The sequence below is a fragment of the Myxocyprinus asiaticus genome, chromosome 23 (assembly GCF_019703515.2).
Source record: "Myxocyprinus asiaticus isolate MX2 ecotype Aquarium Trade chromosome 23, UBuf_Myxa_2, whole genome shotgun sequence".
NCBI classification, from domain to species: Eukaryota; Metazoa; Chordata; class Actinopteri; order Cypriniformes; family Catostomidae; genus Myxocyprinus; species Myxocyprinus asiaticus.
In genome coordinates, this window is record NC_059366.1 from 39,102,638 (window position 1) to 39,118,035 (window position 15,398).

The 15,398-nt window shown below is 35.9% G+C and overlaps 1 protein-coding gene across 1 annotated transcript in view; it reads left to right on the forward strand.

Moving 5' to 3' along the window:
* The window catches only part of LOC127413725 (inactive heparanase-2-like), a 111,260-nt gene extending 97,644 nt beyond the window's left edge, over nt 1-13,616 (forward strand). The window contains exons 11-12 of the mRNA XM_051651102.1: nt 4,020-4,166; nt 11,299-13,616. Of these exons, the coding sequence (XP_051507062.1) occupies nt 4,020-4,166; nt 11,299-11,461 (310 nt within the window). The 3' untranslated portion in view covers nt 11,462-13,616. The remainder of the gene's footprint in view (nt 1-4,019; nt 4,167-11,298) is intronic.
* The last annotated feature ends 1,782 nt before the right edge of the window (nt 13,617-15,398 follow it).

A 15,398-nucleotide genomic window follows, 5' to 3' on the forward strand; every position in this document is an offset into this window, starting at 1 on the left:
ATCCATCCATCCATCCATTCATGCTTGCTTCCATCCATCCATTCATCCATCCATCAGTTCATCCATCCATCCATTGGGAAACTCGATTCACAAATGATTCCAATAGAGTTTGACATTAGTGTGTTGCTTAGCTAACTACATGATACACAAAAAATCATCAAAAAAATACTTAGCACACTGTATGCCTTATGATGCTTACTTGGTTTTGGAACAGATCTGTAATGCACACAAGGACAGAGCGAATGTTGATTGTATTAATGTGTGCCATGCCATAACAGGTTCAAATGTATGTCAATTGTGTCTTATACTGTATGACATAATGACCTGGAGCATTATCATCTGAGAACACACCAGTAGTGGAGGATTTTAGGCATACCTCCTCATTCTCAAAATCATAAATTAGGGAGTCCAGACAGCCACTCTTTCAGAGTGAAAGCCCATAAAATTTAACAAGTATCAATTGTCAAGTGTGCAGAGTCTCTTTCTACAGTCTGAGAGGCGTTGAAAGGCACCAGAGGCTCCTGCAGGTGAGAAGGTTGTTTTAGGCAGGGGGGGAGGAGAACTAAGGGACAATAGGAAGGTCTGTACCCAAGCCAGATAAAAAGTGCCATCATTCCCTTTGATGATTATCTATTACCCCAGAATGATGTGAGCGGGACCTGCCAGCTTTTCACCAGAAGTGTAGGTTTACGGTCCACTGATCGTCATGTCTCCCAGCTCAGTTACAGGTCTGTGTCAGTGCTACAGGCCCCTGGCTTCAGGATTCCTCCATTAGGACAATTTTCCAGCAAAACAACAGAAATGAAAAAAAAAAAAAAAAACCTTGAAAGAAAACAGCTACTTTGGTCCTGTAACTGCCCAAACCACAAGCTAAGTAGCTTATATACTAAGCTATTAAACTATAGTCAAGCTACCCTATTAAAAAGGGCAAGCTATTTACATTTAAAGCAATTTAAAAGGGCAATATATTTTTAAATGCATAACCAAGAATTCCTGCACACTGCTGCAGTTCATTGGATTTTCTTTGCTTGTCTAGTTGCAAGGTAACATGCTTTGACATTTTCGTTATTGATATACAGGCGATTTCATTAAATAGGATCATATTTTATTAACATTAGACTCCTGTAATGTAATGTCAACAGTAATTTAATTTGATTCCACAAACTTTCTCTGTGTCAGTGTAGAAAGGAAATTAAGTTCCAAAGTCTTATTTTTTGCATCAGTGTGCAAATATCCTGGTCTCATCATTCCAGATTCTTACAAGTTTCTTGTTCTATTAGTGACGGCTGGTCAAACAAGTCATGAACATGCTTTCTGTATCTTTGCTAATCCATCAAAACACCCTTATACAAAACAGGCCTCCTTTTTTTTGGTGCTTTGAGTGGTTTCTTCATTCCACATTACCCCAGGACCATTCGTTGACATCAAACAAAGGATTACATGTTTACGTTCCCCATGCGAATGCTGGAGAGGCATTGTTTCAAAGCCTTGGAAATTGTTTATCGTTTTTCGATCTTTTCGTCTGATCTAATGCGCCCTTCTGGAAAATATCTCCCCAAGTTACCAAAGTCCATTCAAACCGGGACACCACATATGTATCACATGACATGAGAGATGTTTTCATTATAGAGACCTGGCTTGTCTTTTCCCCAGTTTTACCCTATGTTTTTGCCGTTTGTACGATTGTTATAGTTCCTTGAACTCTATTCACTGCATGCCAAGGTGTAAAGATGCACATGGCCCGGGTTGCTTGTGATTGGTGAGATTACTAACAGGCCTTTCTGACAAAAGCCAAGCTCTGACCTGCCCAGTTGCCCCTTTACAACATGTGGTATTCACTACAGCTGTGTTTTCCTTGCCTTTGCATTAGAATCCTTATTGGATTTGATCATGTTTGCCTAATCATGTTGCCAGACACTTATCTTCAGTTAATATTCTCTAAAGCCTGCTCTTCAGAAGTTTTATCGTGAAAAGAAGGACCAGTGTGTTGGAGTCACTGTAACATAAGTTTTTGTTACCCTTGTGAATTTGGGTGGGAGGTAATGCTTTTACAGTTGTTATATTAAAACAATAATCTCTTTTAAATGACGTAGTCCTGGGGCCTCCCTTGTTTACACTGATGGCCAAACGTTTGGAATAATGTACAGAATTTGCTTTTATGGAATGACATTTATACTTTTATTCACCACAGTGGCATTCAGCTGATCACAGTGTATAGTCAGGACATTAATAATGTGAAAATGTACTATTACAATAAAAAAAACTTTTTCAAAGAGTTTTCATCAAAAAATCCTCCATGTCCAGCAATGACAGCTTTGCAGATACTTGGCATTCTAGCTGTCAGTTTGTCCAGATACTGACATTTCACCTCACGCTTCCTGTAGCACTTGCCATAGATGTGGTTGTCTTGTTGGGCACTTCTAACACACCTTACAGTCTAGCTGATCTCACAAAAGCTCAATGGGGTTAAGTTCTATAACACTATTTTCCAATTATCTGTTGTCCAATGTCTGTGTTTCTTTGCCCACTCTAACCTTTTCTTTTTGTTTTTCTGTTTCAAAAGTGGCTTTTTCTTTGCAATTCTTCCCATAAGGCCTGCACCCCTGAGTCTTCTCTTTACCTTTGTACATGAAACTGGTGTTGAGCAGGTAGAATTCAATGAAGCTGTCAGCTGAAGACATGTGAGGTGTCTATTTCTCAAACTAGAGACTCTGATGTACTTATCCTCTTGTTTAGTTGTACATCTGGACTTCCACATCTCTTTCTGTCCTTGTTAGAGCCACTTGTCCTTTGTCTTTGAAGACTGTAGTGTACACCTTTGTATGAAATCTTCAGTTTTTTGGCAATTTCAAGCATTGTATAGCCTTCATTCCTCAAATCAATGATTGACTGATGAGTTTCTAGAGAAAGCTGTTTTTTTTTTTTTTTGGGTTTTTTTTTGCCATTTTTGACCTAATATTGACCTTAAGACATACCAGTCTATTGCATACTGTGGCAACTCAAAAACAAACACAAAGACAATGTTAAGCTTCATTTATTGAACCAAATAGCTTTCAGCAGTGTTTGATATAATGGCAAGTGATTTTCTAGTACCAAAATAGCAATTTAGCATGATTACTCAAGGATAAGGTGTTGGAGTGATGGCTGCTGGAAATGGGGCCTGTCTAGATCTGATCAAAAATGACTTTTTTCAAATAGTGATGCTGCTGTTTTTTACATCAGTAATGTCCTGACTATACTTTGTGATCAGTTGAATGCCACTTTGGTGAATTAAAGTACCAGTTTCCTTCTGAAACAGCGACATTTTTACATTATTCCAAACTTTTGGCCGCCAGTGTATATACTTCATAATTTGGTTGTATACTGAAATTAAATCACCTGAGGTTTTTGACTCTTACAAAATATAACACACTGTCTCTTGAAAATGGAATTCTTGGAACAGACTTGATGTTTCTGTCAACATCATCCAGATTATGCGAGAAAACAGAATGGATATTGAAATTCAGATGGTTAATTAGGAAATTTAGTCACGTTTCAGCTTCACTGTCTGCCAATATGTCTTTCAAATGTCTTGATTGTGATCTAATGTGATTTTAGTCTATTGCATCAGCAGCAAGAAGTTAAAACTCTTGAGATTTACCCAGCAGTAGTAATGCAAAAGCATATAATCATTTGACATTTATTTATTTGGCAGTTTCTTTATCCAAAGTGACTTACAGTACATTCAGGCTATACTTTTATCAGCATGTGGATTACTTGGGAATCGAACCCATGGCATCGGCATTGCTTGCGCCCTGCTTCACCAGATGAGCTACAGGAGCATAAAAAGTTTGTGAAAGGTTTTAAATCCTTTTACAAATGTAAGCATAGCACAAATGGTTTATTCTAAGATTTTTGACTGTTTTCAAAATGTTGTAATGAAAATATTTGAAATAATATGAGTACTTTAAGCTAAGTAAGTTGGTGAGTTGGACATTTTTAATGGATTCTTCTCTTCAATTTTTCACTTTTCATTGCAGTCACGAATATGTCAGAGGATCTATAACAATCTACATCATCAACCTGCATCGTTCACGAAAGAAAATCAAGCTGGCCGGTACGTTACGAAATAAAACTGTTCACCAGTACCTGTTACAGCCCTTCGGCACAGATGGACTTCACTCCATGTAAGTTCATATTTATATTTGACAAACATTCAAAAAGAGTGGACACAAAATTTGGAATACAATATGATACAACTGTATACAATCTATTTCCAATCATTTCCAAATGCCTTTGTTGAGGGAAACTGATGAATTAGAATTAATTTTGAGTAGTTCAGTTATTTTGCATGCAACCTCTTCTTCTGAAAGGTTCCATGTTGCATTATTTTTATCAGTGGTTCTCAACTGGCGGTTTGCGACCCAAAAATGGGGTTACAAATGGGTTTGTATGTTTTGATAGGGTTATTGACAACAGGGCAAAAACACTGCTAAATGTAAACAATAAAATGCAACAAAACATATAATTGTTCATAGTTAGGTTATTCAAATAAATAGTAATATCAACTTTTTAATGTATTTCATTTTTTTGTTGTTCACATCAAAGGCTGAGCATCCAATTAAACTCTACTGTATTTTATCTTAAATTAATCTGTCCCTTCATTTTAAGGCTTATACTAATGAAATATCAATGGAAGCGTTTATTCTATAGTCTTATAAATCACAGTTCTGTTGTTGCTCATGCATTTACAAAATTGTCATTTTATTGTTTTATAATATAATTAAATATATAATAATTATATTAAATAGTAAAATATTTTTTATATATATTTTAGTTATTAATTTATAGTAATATTATATATAACATATAATTATGTTATTTAAATAGATTTGGGTTCAGGACCCAGATTTTACACTGGACATCAAGTGGCAACACAATACGGAACAAAAATTGTTTACAAAAGTAACAAATATGACATTAAAATGAAGAAACACTGATTTGTATTATTTTTATATTTTTTATAATATTATTATAATAATGGTTAAATTGAAATACTACTACAATCCCCACTACTTCTACTATTATTAAGACTACTAATTATATTTTATACTTATACTATATTATTATTATCAATATTCCAATATGTATATATATATATATATATATATATATATATATATATATATAAAAAATACAAATCAGTGTTTCTTCATTTTAATGTCATATTTGTTACTTTTGTAAACAATTTTTGTTCCGTATTGTGTTGCCATTTGATGTCCAGTGTAAAATCTGGGTCCTGAACCCAAATCTATTTAAATTAGATCTATTTAACAGAAGCATCAACTGTATTCATAGCAAGGTCAGAGATCTGTAATAGCTAGTATTATGTTTATAAAATGAATATATATATATATATATATATTAATTTTATAAACATAATACTAGCTATTACAGATCTCTGACCTTGCTAAGAATACAGTTGACGCTTCTGTTCTTGGTTTACTGTAATAATAAACATGGGAATGTTGTTACTTTACTAAACATATTAACTCAGAGATAAATCTGCTGCTCTTTGACCATCTACACAAAGAGCTTAGCTAACTGTTTTCTAACAAAATATTCAACTCTTTCACCAATGGAGGATCCCGTTTCACTGGCACTAGCCTAACTGGCTGAGTGTCTGTGGAAAGGGCAAAAGAGAGACCTGGGTCATAAAAACACAGCACATGGTCCGTTTATCCCCTCAGGTTTTTAAGTGGGCTATGAGGATTTTCTCTCACCATTGTACAGAGATCTTATTGGTGTTCGCTTGTCTGATAAAGCCAAAGTACAGCTGAAACAAAAATGTCCACATCCTGAGCACCTATCATTACACCTTTGGTCAAATAAACCAGGATTTCAGCTGTTAATGTGTTCCTGTTTTATTTAGTCGAAATCAGATTATCACAGCAGATGTATCTATTTGTGGGGCTCTTTATCACAGAAATCTGAAATTTTGTAACTCTTGACAGGTTAACATAATATTTCATCATATTTCGTAATATTTCATGCTGTCATGTGAAACAACTTCAAACCACAAGACGTGAAAACCTAAACAAAACAACAACAACAAACATTTTTTAGAATAATTTCCTTCACAATCCTTTGACAGTGTCCAAGTTAAGTCAAAGTCCCTTTTGATTGTAGTTTTTTTTTTTTTTAATAAACTACAGGTTACCCTGTTGCAGGAATAAATTTAATAATGTTTAAAAATGTGTTGTTTCCTTGTTCAGTACGCGTGACTCAAGTTTCAAACTTTGCTTGCTGATCAGAAATACGTTATTTCACTGTTATATGTTTCACAGATTGTATTTTTACTGTTTCAGCGGTTAAGAAACACATCTTTTTCAATATCTGCAGACAAAAACACCCAGCGAGTGTTCTGTTTTGAGTTTTCCACTCGAGATAATTGTACGCCAAGAGCAAAACATCAAAACGTCCATTAAATATGGACAATCCAATTGAATTAGCGTAATAAACTTGTCTTGGTTTATTGAAACCCAATTTGAACGGAGCATACAGTGAAATGCAACTTCCTTCGAGGCAGATGTTGGCAAGAGTTTTGTCAGCAGCTTTCAGCTTGAATTTCAACCACTTTTTCTCTCCTCGTAGTTTTCTTTTGAGAAATTCTGGGATCCAGAGGGCCACTTCTATATGAGCTTAAGGTCTATTATTGGGAGTTAAGCATAACACTTTGAAAACACTGTGATCGTGGTGTTGATCAGTGAAATAGAACCTCTTTGAATAAGTCTGCACTAAAATTCTTACGTTCCACAACAGGAGGAAAATTGAATGAAGGATTCTGCTAAAGCAAATGCTGATAAACCAAAATAGATATGGCGTTATTTCAGATTGATGATTTGACACTGAAAAGTCTCTGTTTTTCTAAAGAGAGAAAAACATAGAAAGGAATATTCTGAAGAAGCAGAGAGTAATTGCCAGTTATATCACAGTGAGCAATCTATCATAGGCCAGTATGAAAACAAACCCATAATCATGTGTGTTTTGACAGACCCATTCCCACGGTTAATAATCTTAAACCATCCACTTGCCATGCTTGATATTTATGAAAACTAATTTATGAAAGTGTTTGGCGCTTCCATCTTTTTCCGATTACAAAGAAATGTTTGAAAGAAAAGTGCTCATAAAGCCCACTGAATACACACATTTCTCATTGGTAATTTTTCCGTAAACTCTGTCAACTACTTTGCTCTCATTTCAGCAAGATGGTCACTACAGTCATTAGGTTAATTAGTCAAGTGAATACCACTATATATTTTTCTGTGCAGTCAGAAATGGTGAAAAATGCAGAATATTTGTCTCTTCAGAAATGCCCGAAGCTCCATATGGGCCGAATCAGTGTGTTCCAGACCAAATTCAGTAAGTAACATATACAGGCAGACTATAATGTTAACTCATGACACATGACACAAATGCTTAAATCCTCTGTAACACATTTGCTGGGAAATTAAATGCTCATTTTGTGGGGTCACACTTAAACACTCTCAGACTGTATAGAGTTGCTGTTTTCAAGGTTATAATATTCCCCACAATTTTTGGCAAATCTGTCCTTGTCTCAGTTTTGCATCACATTTCTATAATTGTGATGCAAAGAGAAAGAGAGAGAGAGAGATGTATTCAGAAGGTTAGGTAGCATACACTTACCTGACATTATCCATTTGGCAGGCGCTTTCATCTAAATGAGGAATGCTACAATAAGTGATTTATACTAAGGAGATGGTAACATTAAAAGTGCTGCAATAAAAAGTTCCAAAGTTGGCATGTAGCATATTTTGCTTTTTTGCTGCTTTAATGAAATTACCATTTAGCTCTGCTCATTATAACATTTTAACTTAGATGTTTTAACAGAACAGCAAAATCTCAATTTTGAAGTGACTTTCAAGCTGGTGTGCAAGGATCTCGCCAAAATTCTTAAGTTATAATGATTTTTGTACAGTTCCTTTAAAGGTAACTTCTCAAGGTGTTTTACAGTGTAAAAGCAAAATAGAACATATAAAAAGCATACATCAACACATTAAACAATACAAACATACAATATGTATAAAGAGAAATGCAAAATAAAGAGGGTTGTGCATCAGATACATTGAATTCAAACACTATTGCTGTATGAGAGACAGAACATTTGCATTATCTTAGAAGTCATTACAAATATTGTATATAGTACTTGGATTTTTATACTTCTGACCTAATAGGATCCACCAGCCTCCACAGACATTCAGATCAGTCAGATCGTGTGAATATTGCTATTTAAATCTATGTTGTTGATGTCTGAGGTAATGTCATGTGCTTCTTTTACATTATCTGTAAACCCATTTTTGTGCTGTTGGCACTGGACAACCAACATACAGTATAGCTGACTGACTTAAAGGTGCTGTAAGTGAATTTTTTCATGGAAAAGTATGCAATCAATTTTCTTACTCTCTTAAAGATATTAATGAAATAAGTGTCCTGAGATATCTCACCGATCTCTGTGACAGCTGTAGACTTTGTAAACAGCAAACAAAAATGTGTCTGTGGACTGCGGACATTGACGCTTTTCACCTGTCAATCATTTTGCTCGTTCTCATAGTGTTGTATTTGAAGCAGATCACTGAAGTTATGATTCATAATGTTTTTCAGTTGATGGCGTTATTGTGCCACTGTTGAATTTGACTTTCACAGGAACAAACAATGCTGCTCTTTTGCTCAGTTTTGGTCTCAAAATTATCTTTGGAGGGGGGTTTTGGAATGAGGGGGCCGTGGCTAATTCAACGGCTCAGTCACGTGAAAGCTTCAGAATGCTAAAATTGCTTACAGCACCTTTAAACCCTTGATAACCCCCAGCAACAGAATCCTCTACACAAAGTCTTCTCAAAAGTTGGTGTATTTTAGATGTGCTCAGTCAAAGTGTGCTCAGAGTAAAGGGACAGACACTACCAGTCAAAGGTTGGACACATCTACTCATTGTTTATCATTAATATTTTGTAAATAAAAAAATAATTAATGCATAGGTACAATTTATTTGCCTATTCACTTATCAATTTGTTTTGTGTAAAAGTTTATCTCAGTGGAGTATTTGAGTCTGAGAAGGTATTGTGTTTCGAACCTAAGGTCGAGAACCTTTTAAACCCAGAGCTACTGTTTGATCATCACTGATGTTCAGTGATCTCTTAGTGCCTTGGAAGGTTTGCCTTTTCAATTCATCATATCTCTAACACACCAGGGGCTGCAGCATATGGAACTATCAGGAGACTTTAATTTAATTTACATGATATCTAAATGAAATGCAGATCTTGATCTGCAGAGGCCCAGAGCAAAACACCACTGACTGTGTTGTAACATACCTCTCTCTTTGAACTCCTGAGCATAAATCCTCCCTTGGGGAAAAGATGATCGTGAGGATCAACAATCCCTCCTCACTGTTGCGTCTATTGCTTGCTGTCACTCTCTAGTTCAGAAGGCTTTCAGGCCCAGAGCAAACTCAGCTTCCTGATCAGTTCAGTCTGTTTCATCCAGTGTTGGGTAGTAATGCGATGCAACTAACTTAAATACATTTTGCAGAAATGTGACAGTAGTTCAGCTGTGTTTTACTGTCGACCGAGCAGTAACCAGTAATAATCTCAAAAGCGCTCTCCTAAAGCGCCCTCTCTCATGTGTGGCAATGGAAAGTCTGATTATTGGTGAATCCGTTCGTTCGGACAGTTCATGTAAAGGAACCGATTAAAAAATTGTCCATTGATTTGACTCTCTGCACAGCATTTTAGATATTATTTGTAATAGCCAAATGCTGTTGTTCATCACTGTGGTTTTTTTTTTTTTTAATATTTAAATTAATCAATAAATTAAGTTCAGTTTTATAAAGTCTATTCAAAATTGATCTGTTCAAGTTTAATGCCCTAAGTCTTACCCTAATTAAGACTTTTCATTCATTCAAAAACCCTTTTTGTTTTTCTTTTGTTTTTTTTTTGTGCCAGAAAAACACAGCACTGATTAGATTATAATTGGATAGTTATAGGCTATATTTAGCAAGGTATTTCCCCCCTACATATAGTTAACCTGCCTACTTTATGCCAGTAGCTTAGTGTATCCAACCACTCTTTCTAAAGGAATGCTTGACTAGTTTAACTAATTACGTTTTTTGCTTTCTACAATCAGTGTCAGATAGGGCTTCATATGTTACAACAATATGCATATTAACCATTTGCTTAGGTTCTTGTTTACTGTATTGATAATCATGTAGTTTATTTACACCTCTTTCATGTGAGATATTTTTATTTCTGTGAGCCATTGACACCAATGGCATTGGAATGTTGTTTATTCTTCCGCTGTCTTTGGCGTTTAGAGTGATGGTGATGAAGATGTTGATGATTAAAATCAATGGCTGTATACAGTATATGTTACACTTACTATTTCTGCAGTAGCTATATAATATACAGTATATTGTGCATAGTGTGCAAATTTTCTGTGTGCATAGAATACCCAGATTCTACCTACAGTTCTACCTTTGTCAAAATATGTATTGACCTCCCATTTTCAGTGTGAAGTAATATCCTCCATGATTTTTTACCATTTTTGTCTTTTCTCATTATTTGTGGACTTCAAAATAACTCATTATATACAAGACAACAACTTACTGTATCCAAGACAATAAGCCATGTGACAGTAAAGGTGAAGATTGTGTGACAACGATGTAGCATACTACTTCTTGAAAAATTTAGCATGAACAGCATACAGTGTATACTGCTTAGTATGCTAATATTCCATTCTGACAAATAATAGACCCCGTCTCATTCTATGAGTCTCTGGTATCTCTGCAGTAGCGCCCTCTAGTGCATGATCAGGGAGTTATCCTTTCTGCAAAGACATGACAGCACCCCAGATTGTGCTTGATGTAACTGTGCCCTGAAACCAGTGTCTGGCCAGAATGTGACTTGGACTGATATTTGATTTAAACGTAATTATTTGTATAGCTACAAGCCAAAAAATACAAATTTTTTCATGCATACTTGAAGCATTGACGTTTTTTTGTTGTTGTTTTGTGTGTTTTTCTTTCATGGTCTGTAAGCAATGCAACAACTGTCCTTTTTTTGTTGTGGACATTGTTAAAAATACTAATAAAAATTACAATACTAATAATAATAATAATAAAACATTAAGATCTTATGAGGAATAGAGAATTGCGTTCGAAGTGGACAGTGTGACAGATGGTACAGTGTGTTGATATGATGTCCATCCCTTCTGCTCCAGGATCATAAGACATATACCTTTGCTCTGCAGGTCTGTGCAGCTGAACGGTGAACCTTTGCTTATGGTGGACAATGAGACGTTCCCCGAGCTCAAACCACGGACACTCAGGGCAGGACAAACGATAGCTATGCCACCCGTGTCCATTGGGTTCTATGTCATCAAGAACATTAATGCTTATGCCTGCCGCAGATGACACACACTGACCGACCTCAGATGATCTTCTGTTCAATGCATCAGCCCCTCGTTGCATTCTTCTCTGTTAATTATTCCAAGGAAATGTGGAGAAGACCCGCCCTTCTTTCAAGCAAGGGTTGCACTGATCGCCTTTCGACAACATTTCTCCTATTTTCTTTTTTTTCTTTTTTCTTTCTACAAGAAAAGCTTGACTTGTGGAAAGTGAATGTATTTTCTGTCAGTTGTTTGTGTTGTTATTGCTGTCGTGGCCGTTTGAGGGTTTTTTGTTTGTTTTTTTTTTTTGCTTTTGATTTCATTTTGTTATTGTAAGCTACAAACCTAGTGCCAATGTTCCTGGATCCAGATCCATGTTGGCCCTAAAGTAACATTCCTATCAACCAATCAGATTTGAGCGCTGGGCTGAGGTAGGGGCATGAACAAAATTCTTTTCAACCAATCATTTCCCTTGGATTTGTAGTTAGGTAATGGTTAGGGTTGGAGTTAGGAATACGGGACCAATAAAGGATGGCCATTCATCTGAATGGCATTGTGCCGATCTTTCACAAATACATCTGAACTGCAGTGTACTTTTCTTTACACAGGAAGATACTGAGGGCTAAAGCCACTCACAGGGTACAGGGTCAATCTAGATCCCTAATCTCTCTTCTTCATCACAGCATAGTAAATCTTAAGCTCCACTTCTAAATTTGTATCATCATAACTTGCAGATTTTTTTATAAACTGAAAACAAGCCCTGGAAGAAGCTTTCAGTGGAATAATCTTGGGTTCTCTACGCTATTTGTGTGTGTGTGTGTGTGTGTGTGTGTGTGTGTGTGTGTGTGTGTGTGTATATATATATATATATATATATATATATATATATATATATATATATATAATTATTATTATTTTTTTTTTTTAGTTGCTGCTTGATAAAATGTAACTGTATGATAATGAAGAGACTACGGGAAGGCACAACTATTTAATAAAACGTCCTGATATTTCATTGCTTAATTTGAAAGGAATCATATAATACACACAATATACAATATTCATTGGTGCGCTGAGAAGTACTGCTCTATTTTGTCATGTTTAAGTGTTTGACTTCCCATTTTAGCTTAGACGATATTGAAGGCTGAAAGGAAAGATCAATGAGTTTCTGAAGGTACCATTTTCGGTTTATGAAGAATTGTGGATTATATGGAGTTTGTGGAGGAGCTCAGGAAATGTTCTCATTTGCTGTCCGTTGGTGTCCTTCATGTCCATAATATCTGGTTCTCCACTTCATCATCATGCCACAAATGTACACCACTCCTGAGCTCACATCTCTAAACCAGATGTCTTCCATTGCTATATTCAAAACTACAGTGGCTCTAAAATTATTTGAAAACTTAAACCACCCTTAAAATATATCAATGTCATTGCATTAGATAACAAAATATCAAATCAAGTGTTTATTGTAAAGAATAATAGCTTAAGCACAGTTTTCAAGCAAAACATTTCACAAAAGAAATTTTAAACATAAAACAATAGATATACTGTTCAAAATGAAGACAAACAATATTTGGACTCTTAGTGGAACTTAGTGTCAACAACTACATTTACATTTATGCATTTGGCAGATGCTTTTATCCAAAGCGACTTACAGTGCACTTATTACAGGGACAATCCCCCTGGAGCAACCTGGAGTTAAGTGCCTTGCTCAAGGACACAATGGTGATGGCTGTGGGGATTGAACTACCAGTTATGTGCTTTAGCCCACTACGCCACCACCACACCCTAAAAATGAGGTAATTGCTAAATTTGATATTTTGTTATTTAATACAATGAAATCTGCATTTATAAGTGTCTTAATACTTTTGGGACCACTGTAAATCATGTGTACAGCGATTCCTTTGTGCTGCTAGCTGATTAATTACTATTAAGCATGATAAGTGACAAATTTTGTTGTACCGATACAAACCATTTTGTTGTGTTAATAAATGTACATACACTAATTTTTGATATTTGATTTAAGTTGTGTGCTTCCTTACATTATAAATATTATTTATATAACTGTATATGTGTGGTTATGAGTGTACAGTATACAGGTGCATCTCAATAAATTAGAATGTCATGGAAAAGTTCATTTATTTCAGTAATTCAACTCAAATTGTGAAACTCGTGTATTAAATAAATTCAGTGCACACAGACTGAAGTACTTTAAGTCTTTGGTTCTTTTAATTGTGATGATTTTGGCTCACATTTAACAAAAACCCACCAATTCACTATCTCAAAAAATTAGAATATGGTGACATGCCAATCAGCTAATCAACTCAAAACACCTGCAAAGGTTTCCTGAGCCTTCAAAATGGTCTCTCAGTTTGGTTCACTAGGCTACACAATCATGGGGAAGACTGCTGATCTGACAGTTGTCCAGAAGACAATCATTGACACCTTTCACAAGGAGGGTAAGCCACAAACATTCATTGCCAAAGAAGCTGGCTGTTCACAGAGTGCTGTATCCAAGCATGTTAACAGAAAGTTGAGTGGAAGGAAAAAGTGTGTAAGAAAAAGATGCACAACCAACCGAGAGAACCGCAGCCTTATGATTGTCAAGCAAAACTGATTCAAGAATTTGGGTGAACTTCACAAGGAATGGACTGAGGCTGGGGTCAAGGCATCAAAAGCCACCACACACAGATGTGTCAAGGAATTTGGCTACAGTTGTCGTATTCCTCTTGTTAAGCCACTCCTGAACCACAGACAACGTCAGAGGCGTCTTACCTGGGCTAAGGAGAAGAAGAACTGGACTGTTGCCCAATGTTCCAAAGTCCTCTTTTCAGATGAGAGCAAGTTTTGTATTTCATTTGGAAACCAAGGTCCTAGAGTCTGGAGGAAGGGTGGAGAAGCTCATAGCCCAAGTTGCTTGAAGTCCAGTGTTAAGTTTCCACAGTCTGTGATGATTTGGGGTGCAGTGTCATCTACTGGTGTTGGTCCATTGTGTTTTTTGAAAACCAAAGTCGTTTACCAAGAAATTTTGGAGCACTTCATGCTTCCTTCTGCTGACCAGCTTTTTAAAGATGCTGATTTCATTTTCCAGCAGGATTTGGCACCTGCCCACACTGCCAAAAGCACCAAAAGTTGGTTAAATGACCATGGTGTTGGTGTGCTTGACTGGCCAGCAAACTCACCAGACCTGAACCCCATAGAGAATCTATGGGGTATTGTCAAGAGGAAAATGAGAAACAAGAGACCAAAAAATGCAGATGAGCTGAAGGCCACTGTCAAAGAAACCTGGGCTTCCATACCACCTCAGCAGTGCCACAAACTGATCACCTCCATGCCACGCCGAATTGAGGCCGTAATTAAAGCAAAAGGAGCCCCTACCAAGTATTGAGTACATATACAGTAAATGAACATACTTTCCAGAAGGCCAACAATTCACTAAAAATGTTTTTTTTTATTGGTCTTATGATGTATTCTAATTTTTTGAGATGGTGAATTGGTGGGTTTTTGTTAAATGTGAGCCAAAATCATCACAATTAAAAGAACCAAAGACTTAAACTACTTCAGTCTGTGTGCATTGAATTTATTTAATACACGAGTTTCACAATTTGAGTTGAATTACTGAAATAAATGAACTTTTCCACGACATTCTAATTTATTGAGATGCACCTGTATATACAAACATATTTGGAAACATACTTTTATTTAAGTCAGTCCACATTTGAAGATAATTCTTGTACTTTGTGTAAAACATACAGCAGATATTTAATCAAGATAAAGGACAGGCTCATGTTCATGTTTAGCAATGAAAATCCTGTTTTATTTCAAATGTAACGAGTTGCTCATAGTATATGCACTTGGGTAGAACATTGTATGTCATTTGGCCACTTATTCATGACGGTTTAGCTCCCAAACGCATCAAGAGGGGAAATCAAAGTTAAAATGGGAACATAGTTAGAACTTACGAC